At 40.7% G+C, this 20,441-nt stretch overlaps 1 protein-coding gene across 1 annotated transcript in view; it reads left to right on the top strand.

The window, feature by feature from the left end:
* The window catches only part of SLC16A1 (solute carrier family 16 member 1), a 76,782-nt gene extending 57,839 nt beyond the window's left edge, over positions 1 to 18,943 (top strand). The window contains exons 3-5 of the mRNA XM_054980826.1: positions 12,377 to 12,520; positions 13,679 to 14,545; positions 14,996 to 18,943. Of these exons, the coding sequence (XP_054836801.1) occupies positions 12,377 to 12,520; positions 13,679 to 14,545; positions 14,996 to 15,267 (1,283 nt within the window). The 3' untranslated portion in view covers positions 15,268 to 18,943. The remainder of the gene's footprint in view (positions 1 to 12,376; positions 12,521 to 13,678; positions 14,546 to 14,995) is intronic.
* The last annotated feature ends 1,498 nt before the right edge of the window (positions 18,944 to 20,441 follow it).

The following is a 20,441-nucleotide window of genomic DNA, read 5'->3' as shown; positions in this document are numbered from 1 at the left end:
GGAGGGAAATAAGAGTGGATGAGTGGGTAAAATTAATATTATATGCCTATTAATGGAATAAAAACAGTGATTCACAGATTGGACTTGAATGGTGTCAGTAGGGGTGTGCACCCCACAAAAATGCAGTAATTTTTTTTTTAAAATATAAGAAAAAAATTGGAATTCCCTGTATTGTGAATTGATTCTCTAATTTGTTCTGGGTATTTCTGAAAAATTCAGCTATTGTTTTCTGTGCAAGCCTGAAGCAAAGGAATGCCTTGTGCTTGTGTCTGTGTACTGCTTGGTTCTGTTGTGTTTCCCCACTGGCTGAACCCAGTGCCTAACTGCTGTGAATGACACTGGTTCTGTTGATCTAAGTTGCAACAGTGTTGCCTGCTTAGTTTGGGTGGAATGGGTGTGATTTTTTTTTTTTAGTGTGATGATCCCCTTGATTCACTTTGGTTCTGGGGAGTAAAAATTCAGAATCCCTGGTTTTTGATTCAGAATACCTGGATTTTACCAAATCAGCTAACATTCAGTATTTTAATCTGAATTCCAAACTGAATCACACACATCTAGTGTGCAGCCCTGAGGCACTTGGAATAAGGAGAAGTACAATTGCTAGAGAACTAAGCTGTAAATAGTTTTTTTATTTAAATTGCTAAAGAACTAAAATGTAAGTAGTTTTTTATTTTTGTTTTAAGGATTAGAGGGATCCTTTGCTTACCAGCGTTCTTCATGTTTACAGAAGGGAGCTCCATGTCTTCCTATTCGCAACAGTTTGAATGTCCTTGGGTTTTGCATTCTTGAATGTGCAGCCAGCCTCTGGAATATTAAACATTTGATAAAGTCTCTTTTGTATAGTTACAATACAACCTGTGTTTATGCTCCCCACATCACAGTAGTGGAATCTGAAAAATAAATCTATTGAGAAACTCTTCTTTGTGCCATTCTATCCGTTTTGGATGTTCTGGTGAGAGTGTCATATCATAAGTTATCCCAAAGCAGCATATTCTTACATGCTTTTTTTATACAGGGAGGAGGTGTGTTCCACACTGCGTCCAATTGTAACCTTTTGTTCCAGACTACCATTCCATGTTCCAGTTTTTCTTATAAAACGGCTTGCACTTTACTAAAGAATTGCAGTTTTTCCCATGATTGGTTTTGTCTGTTCTTTCCTGTTGGAATCTGTGTGAGTGTGTGCATGTGCACGCACACATGTATGCCCTTGAAGAATCTGACCCATTTCCCATAAATACCATTATTTTTTTTGAAAACTTTTTAAAACTAACCATTTTCCAGTCCAAAACCCTATCTACCTCATGAGTACATCTCACCCACCCACCCTTTTTCACTTTTCAGGATATGTTATCTAGTTGATATGACTGCCAAAGCACAGTTCTACACTGGGTACTTTTAAAGAAAAAAAAATGAAAAACAGAAGATTACAACTCTGCCTGGACATTTATTTAAGACATTGATATTTACTCTGTGGCTCACAGAAAGCTGCATTGCAGTTGCCATTCGTAGAAGTCCTATTGTATGCCCTGTGTGCCATCTCTTCAAATTCACTCATACTATAGCTATATAGTATAGCTATTAATATTAAATATATATCTGTAACATTTTAAAATTAAAACAGTGACTCTATTCATGTAGGGCTCTTTCCAGACCATTGATGGAACTTAGCCTGCTGTTGATTATCTGGAATAAGCAGGAAAGGCATCCATTTCGATCAGGCAAAGAAAATGAGATGTCTAGAGGGGAGAGCCAGCAGGCAGTGGAGAAAGGGAATTCTCTGGACCCTCTTAACCCCCTCCAACTTTTTCACTTGCTCATTAACTCACTCATTCAGTGAATAGCAATTTTATTTTATTACTATGAACTGAGGCCACTCCACAATTGCCTTCTGATGTCCCTGACAAAGACCCTATTTTATTCATTTAAAAGATTTAGGGACTGGCAGAGTGACTGACAGTTAAAGACATTAAAGATCAACTGTAAAAACCATAAGTATATGTAAAACAGTAATTTAAAACAGTGAGTCAGTATGGCAATGATGAGCAAAACAAAGTCTTCACCTGCTAGTAGAAGACAGTGATATACTGTGCAGACTAATTTTCCTGGGGAGCATATTCCATAATTTCATGCTGTGCCCAAGAAGTCTCTTTCTTGTGTTATTATGTTACTACTCATCTGGCCTCAGATGGTGGGATCAAACAACAAAAGGAAAGTGGTCTCTAACACAGCAAGTATACACGGAGGACCCTGTTCAAAGACACAGTCCTAAGAGACCACTGTATATAAAGTATAAATTTCACTAACATATTACATTTATATTTTATATACAGTGGTCTGTTAGGACTGTGTCTTTGAACGGGGTCCTCCATGTATACTTGCTCAGATGGTGGGAACCTGCATCCCAAAACAGGTTCTCCAAAGATGACCTAAGTGTTCAGGTAGGTTCATATGGGGGTAGATAGTCCTTAAAGTATGCTGGACCCAATCTGTATAGGTCAATATCAGCACCATGAATTGGCCCAGAAGCAAATTGATAGATGGAACAAGACTGGAGTGATATGGACCTTTGATCCACTCCAGTCGGTATTCTGGCAGCAGCATTCTGTACCAGTTGTAGCTGCCAGACATTCTTCAAGGGTATCCCCATAAAGAGCACATTGTGTAGTTAAATCCAGATGTTATCAGGGCATGCCCCACAGTGGTAAGATTTTTTTTACAAAAGAAAGGTGACAGTTGACTCACCAGCCGAAGCTGGTAGAAGGTTTCCCTAGCCACCTCTACCACCTGCACTATCACATCCACACAACCTGCCCCTTCAAAAGCGAGTGCAACCCCGTCCCAAACAGGAGAAACCTCAATTCCCAGATCAGTTCTTCTTCCCACTAGCAGCACCTCTATCTTGTCAGCATTAAGCTTCAGTTTATTGGTCTTCATCCAGCTTAAAACTGACTCTAGGCACTGATTCAAAGTTTTCTCAGTTTATATGATCCCAGGGAATGGTTGAATGTTGAGACCATAGAATGGACTGCAGTTGGAGGAATAAATTTTGGAATGTTCCCTGATACAAATACAAAGCCATCATTGCAAGCAAAAAGAGGGGAAGGGTTTCTTTCCCTGCTATGCTTGTTTTTGGTTTGCATACGTGTGTGTGTGTGTGTGAACGTGAAGGAGAGTTGGATGCTGAAGTGCAAAGGAGGGTTGGACACTGAAATCTACTACCATTCTAACATTTCCTGCATGTGATAACCAGAAATGAGATGCAGCATTATACAGTTATCCATTGTATTTGAAGCTTTCAATGAAAGCTAGCTTCTATTAGCATAATACCTGCTTGCTTTGTCTACTGCTGTATACGTGTGAGTTTCCTTCCAAGAATGTGCAGCATGAGTATGAGAAGTGGGTGGGGCTGCCCTTGGTGATACAGACTTTGCTAATTTCTGCCAAGATGCTTATTGATGATGTGTGATTGAATTAGACATGTTTATGTTGCTACTTCTAGGTTCCTTTTATATTGCTTCACCAGCAACATTTGCCTCTTCTGCTTGCCTGCCCAGTATTATTTACTTTGTTTATACCGCACCTTTCTCCCCAGAATAGAGACCCAGAGTGGCTTATGTAATTCTCTCCACCTTCTTTTTATCTTCACAACTGTGCAAGGTAGGTTAGGCTAAATGTGTGTGACTGATCACCCTGCAAGTTTCCATGGCATAATGGGGATTCAAACCTGGGTCTCCGAGATCCTAGTCAGAGACTGTAACCACTACACAGCACTCGCTCAATAAGCCTTTTCTTTGCTACTGCTTCTCTGTAAAAAGGTCATACCTCATGGCATAGTGAGTGAGAGGCCTGACTGAATTGTAGGCAAAATGAGAGAGCTCCCTTAAAATAGGAAAGAAGCAAACAAAACCAGTCTGCATGTCTTGAAGGTACAACAAACTCCAAAGGGCAGAATTTTCAGCACTCATTTTTAATGTCAAGGTTCCATAAAGGTCACAGAAAAAGCATTATTTACTTATGACTTCCCTTGCTGTAAGGAGCATGGTTCACTTTTACATAATCACTTAAATTAGCTGTTGTCCTTTTCATTTGTACTCAAGGTAACCAGAAATTTTATTTTTAAGACAACCTGTAAATCTGCACAGACATGGAAAGGGTTCTTTTCAATATGCTTTAGCAGTGACTAAATGTTTGGCACAAACTGCTGCTGAAGAGCTTTGTATAACTATGATTTGTCATGGTTCATGTTCTGCAAAACTTTACAGAAGCTGTTCCTTGCAGCAATTAGGTTTGACTGCAAAGTTTGTTCTGCTGGCCTTCAATTATTCTTATTCTCCATTTTAATGGGGTAGAATGTACAGCTGTAGTGGCGTGCAAAACAAAATCTTGGAAATTTATATCCAGGTTTCAGATTCCTCCAAAAATCCAGGATTCCTGAAATCCAGGAAAGATCCAGTTAAGACAAATCAGAGAATCCCATTATTTGGCCATTATTTTCTATGAGGAAAACTAATGGGGGGCTATCTGGGGGCCTGGGGTGGTATTTTTCAAGATAACTCCACCAGAATTTCAGGGAACCTACTCCTGACTGTCCTTTAAAGACCAACCACGTTTCAGGAAGATTGGACCCCGAGGTCCAATTCAATGGGCCCCTGAAGACAGTGCCCCCAACCATTCTCCATTGTTTCCTATGGGGGAAATTTCCAAGCAGGCTCTCAGGCAAAAACACACAGAGGAAAAACTGCCAGTGGCCAAAGGCACACTCCTGAATGCAAGAGGAAGCACAACAGAACCAAAGTGAATCAAGGGAACAAACATCAAACCAGAGAATCACGTCAAAAGAGAATTCCACCCAAACTGAACTGAAGCAAGGGATGCTGTTGTAACTTAGCTCAACTCAACCAGTGTCACTCACAGAAGCCAAACAAGGACAACAAGGACAACTCCTGCACTCCCCCCTCACTCATTCCCCTTCCCTCTTGGGGAAAAAAGCAGGAGAAGCCCAGGAAACAGCCAGCCAGAGGCTGAAGCTGTGTTTCTCGGATTTACCTGTATTTAGTTGGAGGTCTGGATCCTGGTGTCTCTGATTTGATTTGGGAAAGCTAAATTTAGCCAGATCAGCAAAAATCTGGCTTTTTGGTGAGTGATAAGGCTAGCCCCTGATGCACTAACAGCTTATGATATGAAAGACATGAACCTCTCAATCTGATGTACTTTGTATCACAAAAGCACTACACATCCGGTGGGACAGAACATTACCAGATCTAGCCTGGGAGACTGAAATGGACGTACCAAGCAAAGGGAAGGCAGGGCGATTAGGCTTATTGCACTCCTGCCTCTCACGCTTCAAATTGCAGCTCCTTGATAAGAAACGTCCTGAGAAAACTCCCTCTTGACACCCCTATGACATTCCTTCCCCTTTTATATCCATTTGGTGAGAAACCCCATGCTATCCTGTCCAGCAAACTGGAATCATCTGTCACCTCTAGATAGTTTTATTTCTTCCTAGTATATAGAGCCATTCTGCCTCAAGGTCCTTTCCACCCTATAAATATTTGGGCTCTGACCCAGTCAAAGTGCAAGCTTCCTTGGGATCCAAGTATCGCACCCCTAGGGTTTGCCCTGGGCTTCCCTTCGCTGACGCTGGTTGTTTTCTGTTGACTTCACTTCTCGTCTGATAGGTAAATTTACCCTGAATCCTACTCTATTCCCCATTTTCCAGCTATATTCCTAGGACCCTTGTTTGCTCAATATATGTAAGTATGTATGCTGCTTTTCTCTTCAGTAAAAACTACCTTTGTCTCAGAAAAACCCCTATCTCATTAGTTTTCTGGGAGAGGGACCCTGTAAAAGTTGGTGGAAAATCCTGCTAGTTACCAACCTCTCGCTGCTCCTTGCTTGCTAATTTCCCCGTTTTTGCAAGGAGCCCTCATCCAGGTAACAGATTTGCCAGGATCCAGATAGCACACTTCTACAGAGCTGTCCTTTTCATGGACTCATAGCAAAGATTTTTCATATCCACATGACGCTTCAACCTTTTGCATGTGGTGGATTGTATGTAGGTGCATCACTGGGGACATTGCTTTGACAGGAAATTGTTTTGCTGCTGTGTCTGTCAGTGTTTAATGTTTTTTTTTGGAAGCTCTCTCTGTGTGTAAAGATGACATGGCAACTCCTCCTGGCGTTTCCAAGGCAAGGAATGAGCAGAGATAGTTTGCCATTGCCTGCCTCTAGTAGTGACCCTGAACGTCCTTGGTGTTCCCATCAAAGTACTAACCAGGGCCAACCCTGTTTAACTTCCAAGGTCAGGCGAACCTGGTCCGTCCAGGTCAGGGTGAAAGCAGTGTACAGGAACAAAATGGACTGGGCTAGGTATTCAGTAGATGTATACTTGAATTGTGAGGCTATCAAGGGACTGCTTGATTGGAAAGCTATCTCTAAAACTATTTTCCAGTGACTTTTTTGTAGGGTTGTCTTGAGAAAATATGATTTTCAAGGTGGTTGAGCACCCTAAGGAGTCTGCGCTTGAGTTTACATGACTCCTTGAAAGCAGCCCAAGGCACCAGGTGAAACAGATGATGTGATCTAATTGAGACAACAACTGCTAGGATTTCAAAATGCCTTATTTTCCATCTAGGATGCTATAGGCAACACTGGCCCTCCCTTTATCCGAAAGGGTCACACAGAGGCTGAATTGCTATGTGTGTGTTGAAGGCCTTGCTATCTGTTAATGAAGAAACTAGATCTGTTACTATTCAGGGCATGCCAATTCAGTCTTATTTAAACAGGCTTTAGTGTCTATAGAACACTATGTCTGCCCTCAATCACTGTTAACTTTGGATTTAAGGTTTTTCTGTAATCAAGTGTTTTAAACACTGTCATTTAGATTAATCAGATTCAAAGCTTTGGATGGTAATTAAAACAGTGCAGTTTGTATATGGGAACGGTTTGGCTGGATTTATGCTGTGATTACCGCCACTGACTGGCTGTGAAGTGGACATGCTGATAATACTAAAATAACCTATCTTTGCCAATTCCGTTTTGTATTCATTTGGCTTGTTCTTGTTAGTCTGTTGTGATTACTGTCTAGGGATGAGAGGAGCTGGAAAAATTCAGGGCAGGGAGGAACAGCCTTACTTTTTCTGAAGACATTTTTCCAGTGGAAAAACAGAAATTTGGGGGAGAAGAAAAACCCTCTTGGGAAGTGTGTGTGTGTGTATGTATGTATGTACATATGCACGCATGCACATCCTCATTCCTTTTGGAATGAGTGAAATGTGCTAAAATAACTTATACTGAAGCAATTTGCCTCTCTTTCTCATTTTAGTATTGTGTGCATTTGTAATTTTTCTTATAGGAAACCAAGATATTTATACCTTTAAATTCCAAAAAGTGCCAGTTTCTCCACTGACCTCTCAGTGGAACAAGTAATTTTAAGCATCTCAGAAATATTTTGGATGCATACCTTCAGGGCTTTTTTCTGGGAAGAGAGGTGGTGGAACTCTCTATTATCACTTGTGCACTCCCAGAAATGTGTGATGACATCACTTCCAGAAGTGCCGTCGCTTCCTGGAACCGAGCACAATGCATTACGACGAGATAAATGTTAGTAAGCTTGGAAAATTACACTATTATAAGAAAGGGTTTGTTTCCTTTCTGTATCCTCTACAAAAGGGAAATCTTCCATTCCCTTTCCCAAACATTTCATTTCTTTGGAATCATATTTTAAAATATGCAAGAAGAGGGCCCCTAAAAATCCAAAAGCCATCTCACAAATCTGAATTCTAACAGATTCCCTCTGCCAGTGTAGGGAAAAAAATTCCAAAATTCTTTCTAAAATTCCACAGAGTCTGAAATTCCTAATCTAATGAATATTTAATTTTTAAATATTCAGGGAGGGTTTTGCTTTACTGGAGCAATTCAAAATTACATACTCAACTTTAGCTGCATTAGATTTATACTTCGTTTAAAATGGCTTTTTTTGTTGCCTGCCAACTCTACCTTACCAATGGTTAAGCTGTTGTGACACTGTGAAATGTTCATAAATATTCCAATGTCCCAGACAAATATTCATAAAAACTTCCTTAACTCTCATATGTCCACTGCAGTTTCATTGATGTCAATCAGTTGAAGGTGGGGAGAGCCATTTGAGTTACAGCTATTAAGACATAAGAACACCTATATGCTGATGAATATATTGATGAAAGCCTTCTGTGACTTGGACACAGCTGTCCATTCCTAGCGTAAAACTGGAATAACCGTAACTGATCTTTTAACTGTTACAAATAACCATAATTGATATATTTAACTAACACAACCCATCTGCATTCAAAAGCTGTGGGAACCATAACATTGTCAACTTCAGTCAACAAAAGAATGAAAGCAACACACACACATGCACACCCCACGCACCCCCTATGAAAAGAAAGCAAAATGAACTCAAAGCAGCACACACACACACACACACACACACAGCTCCCCCCATGAAAAGAAAGCAGAATGAACTCAAAGCAGCACACATACACACACAGCACCAAATGAAAATAAAACAGGGTGAATTCAAAGCAGCACACATACACAGAAACCTCTGAATGAAATGAAAGCAGAATGAACTCAAAACAGCTTAGCCTCCTCTGGAGAGCTGGCCCTAGCAGCTCTGCGCCCATGCTGAGCCCCAGCTTTCTCTCTCTCTCTCATAGAGGAATGGGAAAAAAGCAGAATGAATTCAAAGCTGCTATGCCTCCTCCGCAGAGCCAGCCCCAGCAGCTCTGCTTGCACTCTGTCTCACTCACGAATGAAAAAAAAGCAGAATTGAACTCAAAGCATCTACACCTCCTCTGCAGAGCTCATGCCAGGCCCCAGCTCTCTCTCTCTCTCTCAAGAAAGGCAAATGAACTCAAAGCAGCTTAGCCTTCTCTGCAAAGCCAGCAGGGTCGAAGGGAGAAGGAATCACGTGGGCAGATTCTAGAGCTTCCAGAACAGCGTTCTGGAGCGTTCCCCCTCAAAAACAGACCTGAGTAGAATTGTGAATAGACTTGCTGTGGATTGCATTATGAGTGTGTTAATAAAGATGAGAACAATACTATTATGTAGAGATGGGCACAAACGAACTACGGAACAAAATTCCATATGGAATGGCTGGTCCATTTGCACTGAAACACGCGTTCCGTGGGAATACATTTTTACGGAACAAACGAATTTTTCCAGCCGTTCCATGGCCAGTATGAAGTTTCACAGACCTCGCGCCAGTTTCAGCCCATCAGCTGAACCCAGCGCGGGGTCTGTGAAACTGACAGCCCCTGTGCAGGAGAAAGGGGCTGTCAGTTTCACAGACCCTGTGCTGGGTTCAGCCGATCGGCTGAAACCAGTGTGGGGTCTATAAAACTGACAGCCTCTTTTCTGCTGTCCGGGTTCTCAGTTTTACAGACCACGGGCAGCAGGAAAAGAGGCTGTCAGTTTTACAGATCTGGTTCCAGCGCGGGGTCTGTGAAAATGACAGCCCCTTTCTCCTGTCGCTCTGGCAGCGGGAGAAAGAGGCTGTGAAACTGACAGCCCCAGGGGCTCTGGCAGCAGGAGAAAAAGCAGGAGAAAAAGGCAGCAGGAGAAAAGTTTCACAGCCTCTTTCTCCCGCTGCCAGAGTGACAGGAGAAAGGGGCTGTCAGTTTCACGGACCCCATGCTGAAACCGGTGCAGGGTCTGTAATACTGACCGCCTCTTTTCCTGCTGCTGTGAAACTGATAGCCCCGTTCTTCTGCTGCCCAGTCAGCAGAAGAAAGGGGCTGTCTGTTTCAAACACCCCACACCAGCCTTAGCAGCCAGTGCAGGGTGGTTGAAATTCCACGAACCACGAAATGGGAAAACTTCGTAGTTTGAGGTTCCGTGGAATGCTACGAACCACAAATCACGTGGTTCAGGTTTTTTTTTATTCATGCCCATGTCTACTATTATGAGCACAGATGCAGTCAAGAGTCTAAACTCCTAGCAGAGTCACTCAAGGTGGAATGATTAAGGTTGAGACATCAGACTAAGATGCACCCACCTTCTTCAGGAATCATCGGTCACATCAGCAGAAAGTATTGCATATATTTCAATTCTTCCTCCCTCCCTCCAGTTTTGGGGGGGGGGGGGTCTGAATTTTCTTCTCATGTTTTCCAAATCCATGGAAATTTCCAACTCTCTACCACTGTTAAACAATTTATTTCATTTACCGTAACGTTCTGTTCATTTCTGTAGGGGAATTGGGAGAGGACTGGAAAGGAAGAATAACTTGGTTTTCAGAACTTCTTAGCTGATGCTAAAGAAACCCTTCAACTTGTATCCCCTTTATTGTAGTCTTGGTAGAGTGGTATGGCAAACTCCCCCAAAGTCCTGCCTGTCCTCCAGGGCTCTGAACCAATTCTTGAGATTTAAGCCTTATGCAAATCCCAGAGATTGCCAGTCAATCAGAGCCCCTGGAACTCCACTGGCTGGGACAAGGTGAGCCAGCCTCTGCTTAAGAAAATAGATATTTTTTTCCTCAAATAGGGATCTTGGTCATTTGGATAACCACATAAATTTAGACAGGATTTTAATTTTGTTTTTTAGTTAGATTTTAGGGTCAGGCTAGGTAAAGAAACTTGTTTTAGTGAAAGCAACCATCTAACTTTCTGTTTCCAGGTTCTGTTACTAGGATCTCTGTGAGTTAAAGGAGCAGCCTGGAATCTGAGTAATCAGGCTGTCAGCTGTGGTAAAAAGGTTACAGTTGAACCTTGAATGCTGAGGAAACCTGTCTGGAGAAAAAGGAATCAAACCTCCCCTCAGTGTTTTGTTTGTTAACTAAGGTCCAGTTCAATGTGTTAACCCCTAGCGGGAAGAGTTTAACATTTCTGGGGAGTGAATGAGAGCCAGTTGTACATTCCCTACTTATTACTCTACAGGAAATATTTAACTTGTTATACACCTCATTTTCTATAAATAAATGTTTGTTCAGTTCCATGTACATCTTGCCTGTCAAGTCAAAGTAGCTGTGAAAAGTGTGTTTATACTACCTCACAATTAAATACCATATTATTTCTGTAGGGTCACAAATAAGAACCCTTTAGGGAACACAAAGTCAGTTAAATAAAGTTTGTCTTCCTTTTACTGGTTGTGGGTGGCAGAATGGGTTTAAATGAATAAAAGGAGATACCAGAGTGTGGGATTTGGGCAGCCATAAGTCCAGAGGGCAGTTGCCTCAGAAGTCTCTCTTCTCTGTCTCTTTGCTCCTTCCCCATCCCATCCTTGTTGCTGCCACAAATGGGTTGGATCCCAACATTCTGTTCTGCCAGTGCCGGCAGAATTGTCTGACTCAAGGGCCATGCTGTGAATGGAAGAGGCTCCTCCATCAGTGCATGGTTCTTTGTGATGGAAGACTACCCTGGCATCAGTAGAACAGACTGGTAAGATCCAGCTCTTTTACTTCTAAACCAAGAACTTTATTATGAATCTAAAATGGAATTTTCTAATAATCTTTTTGCTTGTTGAATGGAGTTGCATATAGCCAGAATAAGATCTAAATCAGGGTGCAGGTCAGTGTAGATAAACTATGCATGCTGTCTGAAAGCTACAATGGAATTATAGCTCCAGAATGGATACTATTCATATTCTTAACAATAATCTAAATTTTAATTTCATTTAGAGACAGCAGAGCACTATAATGCAAAAGATTAGGTTTACGTTCTAATACATAAACACTTCGTTGTGCTACACCTTGTGTTTGCAAGAACTTCATTCACGACTCTTAATTTCCAGTCGTATGAAGGATTTAGCATTCATAGCTTCCAAATGCTATAGCAATAGCACAGATCTGAGGGGTGGGGGTCACTTGTACACTGGTGGATAATCACTGTATGATTTATCTCTTGCACTCTGGGTGTGCTATTGACATCTAAAGTCTATAGATGGTCTGGATAGTCTTTGCATTAGGAGTAACATGATACTGGATTGTTCTGAGCCACATTGTTCCTCTTTTAATGGATACCTGCTGCTTCAGGACAGTTGAGATAGCCATAGATGCAACCATAGACTAAACAATTTAATGCCAAAGAGTAGTAGGAAGCCAGCTTTGCCTTAAAATGGAAACTGTCCAAAATCTCTGCTGCTGAAAGTATGCTTGACAAGAAACCTCAACTCCTTGCTCCTTAATGGGTGTCTCCACTTGGAAAGTGTAAATCAGATTTTCAAGTGTGCACTTAGGTGTAATCTATCAAACACCACAATTGACCCTCTGAAATTAGTTAATCCATAATATTTAGGTTTCCATAGGATTCAGAAGTTTGCATGGCATAGGACTGAAAATGAATAAAGGGCGAAGGTGTTTCATGTTTGACTAACTATTGTCTACATTTTCCATTTTTCCTAGGTCCCATCAGCAGCATCCTGGTGAACAAATATGGCAGTCGTCCAGTCATGATTGCAGGGGGCTGTTTGTCAGGATGCGGTTTGATTGCTGCTTCTTTCTGTAATACTGTGGAAGAGCTTTACTTCTGTGTTGGGGTTGTGGGAGGTGAGTGCTGCTGGTATAGCATCAATTCTTGACTACCTTAGTCATAATTTAATGCAAGCATACTATTATAGCTTATGGAAATGAAAATATTCAAGCATATAATCACACAAGATGATGTCAATTTCTTTGTGTATTTGAGGAAATCATTTTAGGTTATTCAGAGTCGGGGGGTCAATATTAATCTCTATAAAGACAAGTGAATTTCTTGAGCCTGTGAAGTACGGATCTTTCTTAGCCAGGCTTCTGGGCAGTAATGACTATTATGTCTTGGCATCTTGGAGAAAGTCTGCAATCTTCTTCCTTCTCTTCTCCCCCCCCCCCCTCCTGCCCCTGCTGCTGCCACTGCCAGCTTTGCTGGGGCACTTGAAAGATGACGGGGTTCAGGAGAAACTTTTGCTACCTCCTTCTTGTAAGTGCTCCTTTCCCCACTGGGGGGGGGGGGAAAACTGCTCCAGAGGGCTTTGTGCCTCTGGTTTTGTTTCAGTTTCTGAAGAGATGGGTGCTTGGAAGATAGAAAACAACATATGCCTCTCTTGTTTAGCTTTTAATCAAATTATTGTTAACTTTACTTGTAAACAGAAAAAGAAAAATTGTACTTTTCTTCCACCAAGTAATTCCCATCTCTTTGGTAAATGAGCTCACCCTAGAGTTGGTGAGGCCTCCATTTCCGCATGGGAGGTATTCCTACATGTAAGAAACAGCATAGGGTCTTCTCCAAGCCCCATCACCTCTTCCCCTACTGGATTATGACCCTGAACCATAGCACCTTGCAGATGGCACTCCCAGAAAGTGAGAGGAGTTCCTGCCAGATAATAATCACAGATGTACCTTACATGGGATGGCCAATGACTATTCATTTTTATATTGAATATTAAATTCTTATTTAACCCCCTACCGCCAAAGAAAAAAATCAGTATTCACTTTTTTAATGTATAGAAGTCTTGAACTCATTTTCACATTGTACCAGTTTTGTAGAAATATTAAGTGTACTGCAGTTTGGTCAAACATTTCTTGCCTGCCTTCATAATAGCTCAAGGCAACATACAATGTAATCCCAGTATGTCAGTCTAGTTCCTCTTGTTTAGCTTATTATTTCTTGAATGTGTACTTAAAAGCAGCTGTTATCCTTTTAATCATGTGTTTACTTTGGCTCCCTAGGACTTGGACTTGCGTTTAATTTAAACCCAGCCTTGACTATGATTGGCAAGTATTTCTACAAGAGGCGTCCCCTGGCTAATGGACTGGCAATGGCAGGCAGCCCTGTGTTTTTGTCTACTTTGGCTCCCTTGAACCAATATTTCTACAGCATTTTTGGTTGGAGAGGGAGCTTCTTAATTCTTGGGGGGCTCTTGCTGAACTGCTGTGTTGCTGGATCTCTGATGAGACCAATAGGACCCAAACCAGACTCACAGAAGAAAGAGGCTACTAAAGAAGTGTTGCAGGAAGCTGGTAAACCTGTGAGAAAAGGAGGAGAAGCAGATGTCAACACAGATCTTATTGCTGGGAAGACAAAAGAAGAGAAAGCCACAATCTTCCAAACTATTAACAAGTTCTTGGATTTGTCCCTCTTCACACATCGTGGTTTCTTACTCTATCTGTTTGGCAATGTGGTCATGTTTTTTGGACTGTTTACACCATTAGTCTTCCTCAGTAATTATGGGAAGAGTCTGCATTTCTCTAATGAGTCTTCTGCCTTCTTGCTGTCCATTCTGGCCTTTGTAGATATGGTTGCCAGGCCATCCATGGGCTTGGTAGCAAATACCAAGTGGGTGAGGCCCAGAGTGCAGTATTTCTTTGCTGTGTCTGTGATCTATAATGGTGCATGCCACCTTCTGGCTCCTTTAGCCACCACCTATGCTGGCTTTTGCATCTATGCTGGCTTCTTTGGATTTGCCTTTGGCTGGCTGAGCTCTGTCTTATTTGAGACACTGATGGATCTAGTTGGGACTCAGCGATTCTCCAGTGCTGTTGGTTTGGTGACTATTGTGGAATGCTGCCCTGTGCTTTTGGGGCCACCTCTCCTAGGTAGAGTATTTCTGTTTGGAGGGATAACTGTTTGGGAATGTATATGCTTGTAGGGGGAATCAGCTGTCAAAACATGAGGAGGGCAAGAAAGTCTATTCAGTCTCTACAATCATATATATGTAGGACAGTCTTGCAATTATGCTGATTCTAGTACCATCCAGAATCCAGTGGAATGATCATGTCATTTTGTTATGCAGACTCTATATCTCTATTCTGCACCAGCCTGCATCCATGGTAAAACTGTCTTTCATCCAATAGGTTGAGTGTACATCATCATATAGGTTGTTTAAACAGAAATATGGCTTTGCATCTCTGTAGAAATAATGTAAAAGGGGAGGAAGCAGCTATTGCTGTCTAGTAGTAAGGCTGAGGTACTCATGCCTTGCCATGAATTACTTCTGCAGACTGTCTTCTAATTTTTTTCTAATTAATTTTTTTTTTGCCTACTAGGTAAACTGAATGATATATATGGTGACTACAAATATACCTACTGGGCGTGTGGCATCATCCTAGTCGTGTCCGGAATCTTCCTATTTATTGGAATGGGAATCAATTATCAGCTCATGGCTAAAGAGGAGGAAGCCAAGCAGAAGGTTGATGGGAAAGAAGAGGAAACCAATGTTGATGAGGCTGTGAAACAAAAAGAGCCTAGCAATAAGGTGGTCAATCTGCCTCAGAAAACTACAGAAGATGGTATAAAAGAGGAGGAGAGCCACATGTGAGGGATTGGTATTTTAAGTCCAGGAGGATAGGATAAAATATTATTAACATGATATGTTGTGTTTGGAAGCACTACTGGTTGTGGGCAATGATGAGAAGTGTAAAAATCAGGTGATTTTTTTAAAGAAAAAACAAAACTACAAATTGTGTGTATATCAGCATTTGACAGGAGTTACAGAGCTCAGTGGGCAGTGCCATCTTTTTATTGGGACTGGGTGGGAAGGGAGGGAAGTTTTTATACTCTGGCTTTTTTAACAGTAATGTGAATGTACTAATATGTGCCTTAGAGCTTCCACATTTACACTATTGGCAAAGCCTTAACTCCAGCCTACAAAGTGTTCTCCTTGCAAGTATGTAGTGTGCCTAGGCTGTTTCCATGAAGGGTGTCTGACTTGTTTTGTTCATAGGGCCCCAAAGTTGAGTGTTAAATGAACACTATCTCAAAGTTCCAAAACACACTGCTGCTTAGAATCTCTTGGCAGAATGGGGCATGGGGTGGGGGGAGAGATTGGTAGATCTTGATGCAGTAGTTTTTTAGTTCTGAAATTTCTGGATGACAGGGTCAAACTGATTGTGCTGTCTAGCTAGCATCTTTTGAAAACCTTTTCTAACTTGCAGAATTTTTTAATCTCCTCCTGGTTAAATCTGAGGTCTTAGAACTGAGTAAACTATGTAAAGAGACACTTTCATACTCTTCTCACAACTTACTATGGAGTCAAACCTACTGTTTAACTATTATGCCTTTGGCTGTTTTTGGCTTAGAAAGTTTGTATTGACGGAATAACACAAAATGAAACAGGTATCAGTGCAAGAGAGTGAGCTGAGTATGAAATGCGTTCCTTAATTGTAGTTAGGAGAATCAAAATATATATCTTTTAACAATTTCTCAGAATGATTCTGTGCCTGAATCAACTATCGTAGACATACTCATTAGAAAGTAAGTCCCACTGAAATTGAGTTGACTTACTTCCAAGTAAGTGCATGTAGAATCAGGCTTATCATCTGCATCACTGCCACTTATACCTGTTTCACTGCTGTTCAACTCTGCTGCTTTCAAATGAGATGTTTTCAGTTTTTACGTTCCTTTTTACCTGGGCAAAACACTAATACTCTGCTCTGTGCTTATGAATAACTGCCTTAACGCTTGCTAACATGCCAGAACAGGTACAGCAGAAAACTATCCCTGACTTCATTGAGGATATGGCTCTACATCAGTAACAGCTTGCCTCTTTCCTGTGGTGGGAAAAAGAGTTTCCGTTTACATTTCCCCCTTAGATCAATTTACGTTTCCCCCTTTGCAAACTAAACAGCCTCCCCAGTGAAGGCATTACTAGTTCTTCTCAGCATCCTCATTCCTAATGAGCTGAGAATATGAATTGATACGTAATTGCTCAAATGCAGGATATTTGTCTGGAAGAAGATGGGATAATCCTAAGTATATGTCATGAAAATTACAATTTACATGGAAGGGTCAGAGAGCAGTTTCTCAGCCATTGCTAATTCTACTAAAAGTTAATCAGTAACACTCACTACTTCTTCCAATAAATTCTTTTGTATAATTCTGCCCAGTCTCCTGCCTACTTGAGTCCTTTTTGGCCACATTCCTTTTTTGGCCACATTCCAAAGTGTGTGGGTCCTTGTGAGGATTAAGATCTAAGTTAGCCCTTTTTGCAAATAAAGTTTTATTTAATTAAGATGTATTTTCATGAGTTACTCAGTCCTATGAAAGCTAGCAGATCCTCACTCAGTGTGCCTGCTGGAGTGAATGGTGTTATCTTGATCACATAGGTGTAATGTTCAGACACCCTTAAACTGGAACTAGATACATGGAATGCTTAGCTGTCAATGCCCAAATGTGGACCTATCTCATCTCTTCCTCATTTCATCTGATGACTTTTTATAATGCAAAACAGGTGATAACAGTATGCTTCTGGTTTCTGTGCCCTACAGTGTTTGGCCTCTCTTTTTCTCTACAATTTGTATTATAATACAATAAAATGGAATTGAGTGAATATATACTGATCATCTTGTACATTGTTCACTACAGTGGGCCAGTTTCATTAGCTGCAGGTTGAGACTCATACACACAGCTTGGTAGTATCTTGTACTTTTGTATTGCTACATGTTGCCAGATGGAAGAAGGAAAAAGAGACATGGGCCTGTGGTTTGTTGGCAGCGACGTAGCCTTTCTGTATGTTAAGTTCTAGCCTCAGTGTTAAAACAAGTAGCTGTGCTGTATTTGTCTTCTACTCTAAGATGCAGAGAGATTAAAATTTGCTTTTGCATACTTTTTGATCAGTGGGGATTTTGCTTGATAACAGCCCTACATTGGTGTCTTGTAACTTATTTTCCTGTAAACTACTGTTTCTTTCCAGACTCTGACAGGTGTTTCTGATGTTGTCCTTGCCATTTGGTTTGTTCTGGTCAGTTGGAGAAGACTGCTCTTGTACAATGTCCTATAACACTGAATGTGCAGGCCATCTCTGTAATAATGTTGGGTGACTTCTCCTGTGTGTTACCACTCCAGAAGTACAGGACTTTTTTTGCGTGGGACCATTTTCTTGCTAAATACAGGTTTGAAGTAGAGCAAGAATTTCTCACACCAAATCCTCTCTGCAGTTAGCAAAACCAATACTGACCCATGATAGTCCACAGTTTCAGTGAGGGCATATTAGAGGACCCTCATAGGCTTTGCAGGAATAGCGCTGTCTTGTGAATGGCATGTGGGTTGTTTTGTGAGGCAATGCTGCAAATTATTCATCTAACATCAATAAAGTGTCACATTCCTGAATTCATGTAAGCAAGAAAGTTTTAGATAGAAATGCAGTTGCAGGCTTTCTCCCAGAAAGAATGAGATGCCTTTATGCTTGGTGGTTTGCATTTAATATGAGTGTTACAATTAATATGGGTGTTGAAGTAAACTGCAGTACATTGCTTGTCTGTTAGGATGATAAATCAGATTTCTTGTAAACTCTTCAGTCTTTACAAGAAGGTCCATTCAGACACATTGTTAAATGCTGATCACTGCATGAGGCCCTAGTCTTCTCCCGCTGTAATTATCTTCTGTTAAAAGACAGGAGTTTGATAAGTTTTGCCCTCTGATCTGTCTCCACTGTATCCTGAAAACTTTTCACACAGAGAACCTGTATTGTCTTGTTAAAGCTCATACTGAAGAGAGAATGCTTTTAATTTTGCAGAGCGCCTGTATGCTTAGAATGCTATGCAAATAGTAGTGCTAGGAAATGGTCCAAACATAGTTAGTATGCATATAGCTGAACAAATCAGATTTTGGGTTTTTTGTACCCCCCCCCCAACTTCATAGCTTCTGACAAGTGACCTTCCCTTTGTAAAAAAAAAGTTTCTGGAAATCCCTGGACAGTATTACTCAGTGCACTGTGAAGTCCACTATTCTGTTGTCTTGGCTGCTGAAGTTAGTTACTATTTTTTTATTTTGTTATTGCATTCTGCTCTAAAATTGTATAAAAGGAGCAGGTCAGGGTATTTTCATATTTTAAAATAAGTTTATAAAACCAATAGTGTTTTGTATGAACAGATTTTATTGTACTATGCTGAGATGTGACATTGTAAAACCAAGTTATTGTATGTTCAAAAATTCCATTTGTCAAGAGTTCTTCATAGCAACTGGTTCACATTGCAATAAACTAACCATTAAAATTGTGGTGCGGTCCATGTTCTTTGAAGTATAAGGAGTTATGCTAACAGCTGTATGTTATGATAACAATGTATGTTTGGACTTGACTTCATATTTTGCCAAATGCAAGGAGTACACGGATATCCAAAGTCTATTTAGGTGCTATTGCCCACCCGCCCCCGCAGCATATAGAACTGCTTCAGGTCCTCAGTCCTCAAAGTATATTTTTAATAATCTAGTAGGATAGAGCCACGTGTCTACATCTCAATGTAGAGCCAGAGCCCAATGTTAAGGCATTAAATTAAATTTGAAAGCCAGTATGGTCCACTGAATGGTGGTCTTGTATTTTGAAATAAGTGATTCTGATTCAATTTATAGTGTAACCATTGACTCATTTTGTCAGTAACAATAATGCTTATGTATTTGTGAGGGTGTAGAACAGCTATTGTAAAATATAGTGTATATGAAAAATGCTACATTAGGTTCTCATCCTGTGCCAGGAGAAGAAGGTTCATATTTACTAATTTCAGTATAAAACAAAGGTTGAAACAGTTGCAGTTATAACTTTAACTTAGGGAGGAAGTTATGTGGTACATAGAACTCTTGAGTAGGAATGGGTGCAGAAATTTGTTGGCAAATAAAATAGGGCTGGGATTGATGCTGCTCCTAAGACCTTAGGAATAAACTTGGAACATGTAATATTGGCTGGCTGAAAGTAGCGGTAATAAGGACTTCCTTTTCTTTTTTAGATACATACGGGGCAGAGGTATTTAACTCTCCTCTGCTTATTGTGTAGAAAATGCTGCCGTTTCTAGTGTGATGCATGCCCATTCCTTTGCCTGCATTTATAGAGGCTATTTATATGAAATGTAGAGAAAGGTGACATTAACTATCATATCTGCCTCTTAATTTCTTATTATATACTTGAGCAAAAGAACCACCTGATATGTGGGCATTCTCTTAACAGTGCTGACAAAGGCTACGGTATATGAAGCAGATCTAGTTACTGCACAAACAGAGATTGATCAAGTTCAAAAAAGTAAATTGTTGCAACTGCTGGGAAAATATTTAGTCATCATTGTTTCAGCACTTCCTTGATTTTGTGTGTTAGTGGGTTGAGATTTCTAGCTTGAGATTTCTCAGCAGCTTCTTTGCTTCAAAAAAAAAAGCCACCTAAAGCAACATGGTTTTCAAACCTTCATTTTAGAAGACCTAATTTCTTCCAATAATTCAACAACTCAGTATCTTCAAAAATGTTCCACGTGTAGTGAGGTGGAGGCAGGGGTGAGGGAAAGGAGGACAAGGCATAGGCAGTCTCTTGTCTTGGCTACTGTAAAGAAATTTCAGTATTTGCTACTGTATGCATCAATTGTCACATCAGATTTCTAAATATTAAGTACTCGCTAAATTAAGTACTCGCTAAATTCGTTGAACTGAGGTTTAAAACTGCTAGTTTAAATATTGCTGAAAGTTGTCTTTTGGTGCTACACCTCTGAAGATGCCAGTCACAGCTGCGGGCGAAAC

The sequence above is a fragment of the Eublepharis macularius genome, chromosome 5 (assembly GCF_028583425.1).
Source record: "Eublepharis macularius isolate TG4126 chromosome 5, MPM_Emac_v1.0, whole genome shotgun sequence".
NCBI lineage: Eukaryota > Metazoa > Chordata > Lepidosauria > Squamata > Eublepharidae > Eublepharis > Eublepharis macularius.
Note: the sequence above shows the minus strand (reverse complement) of the source record. Positions and strands in the feature narration are given on the sequence as shown.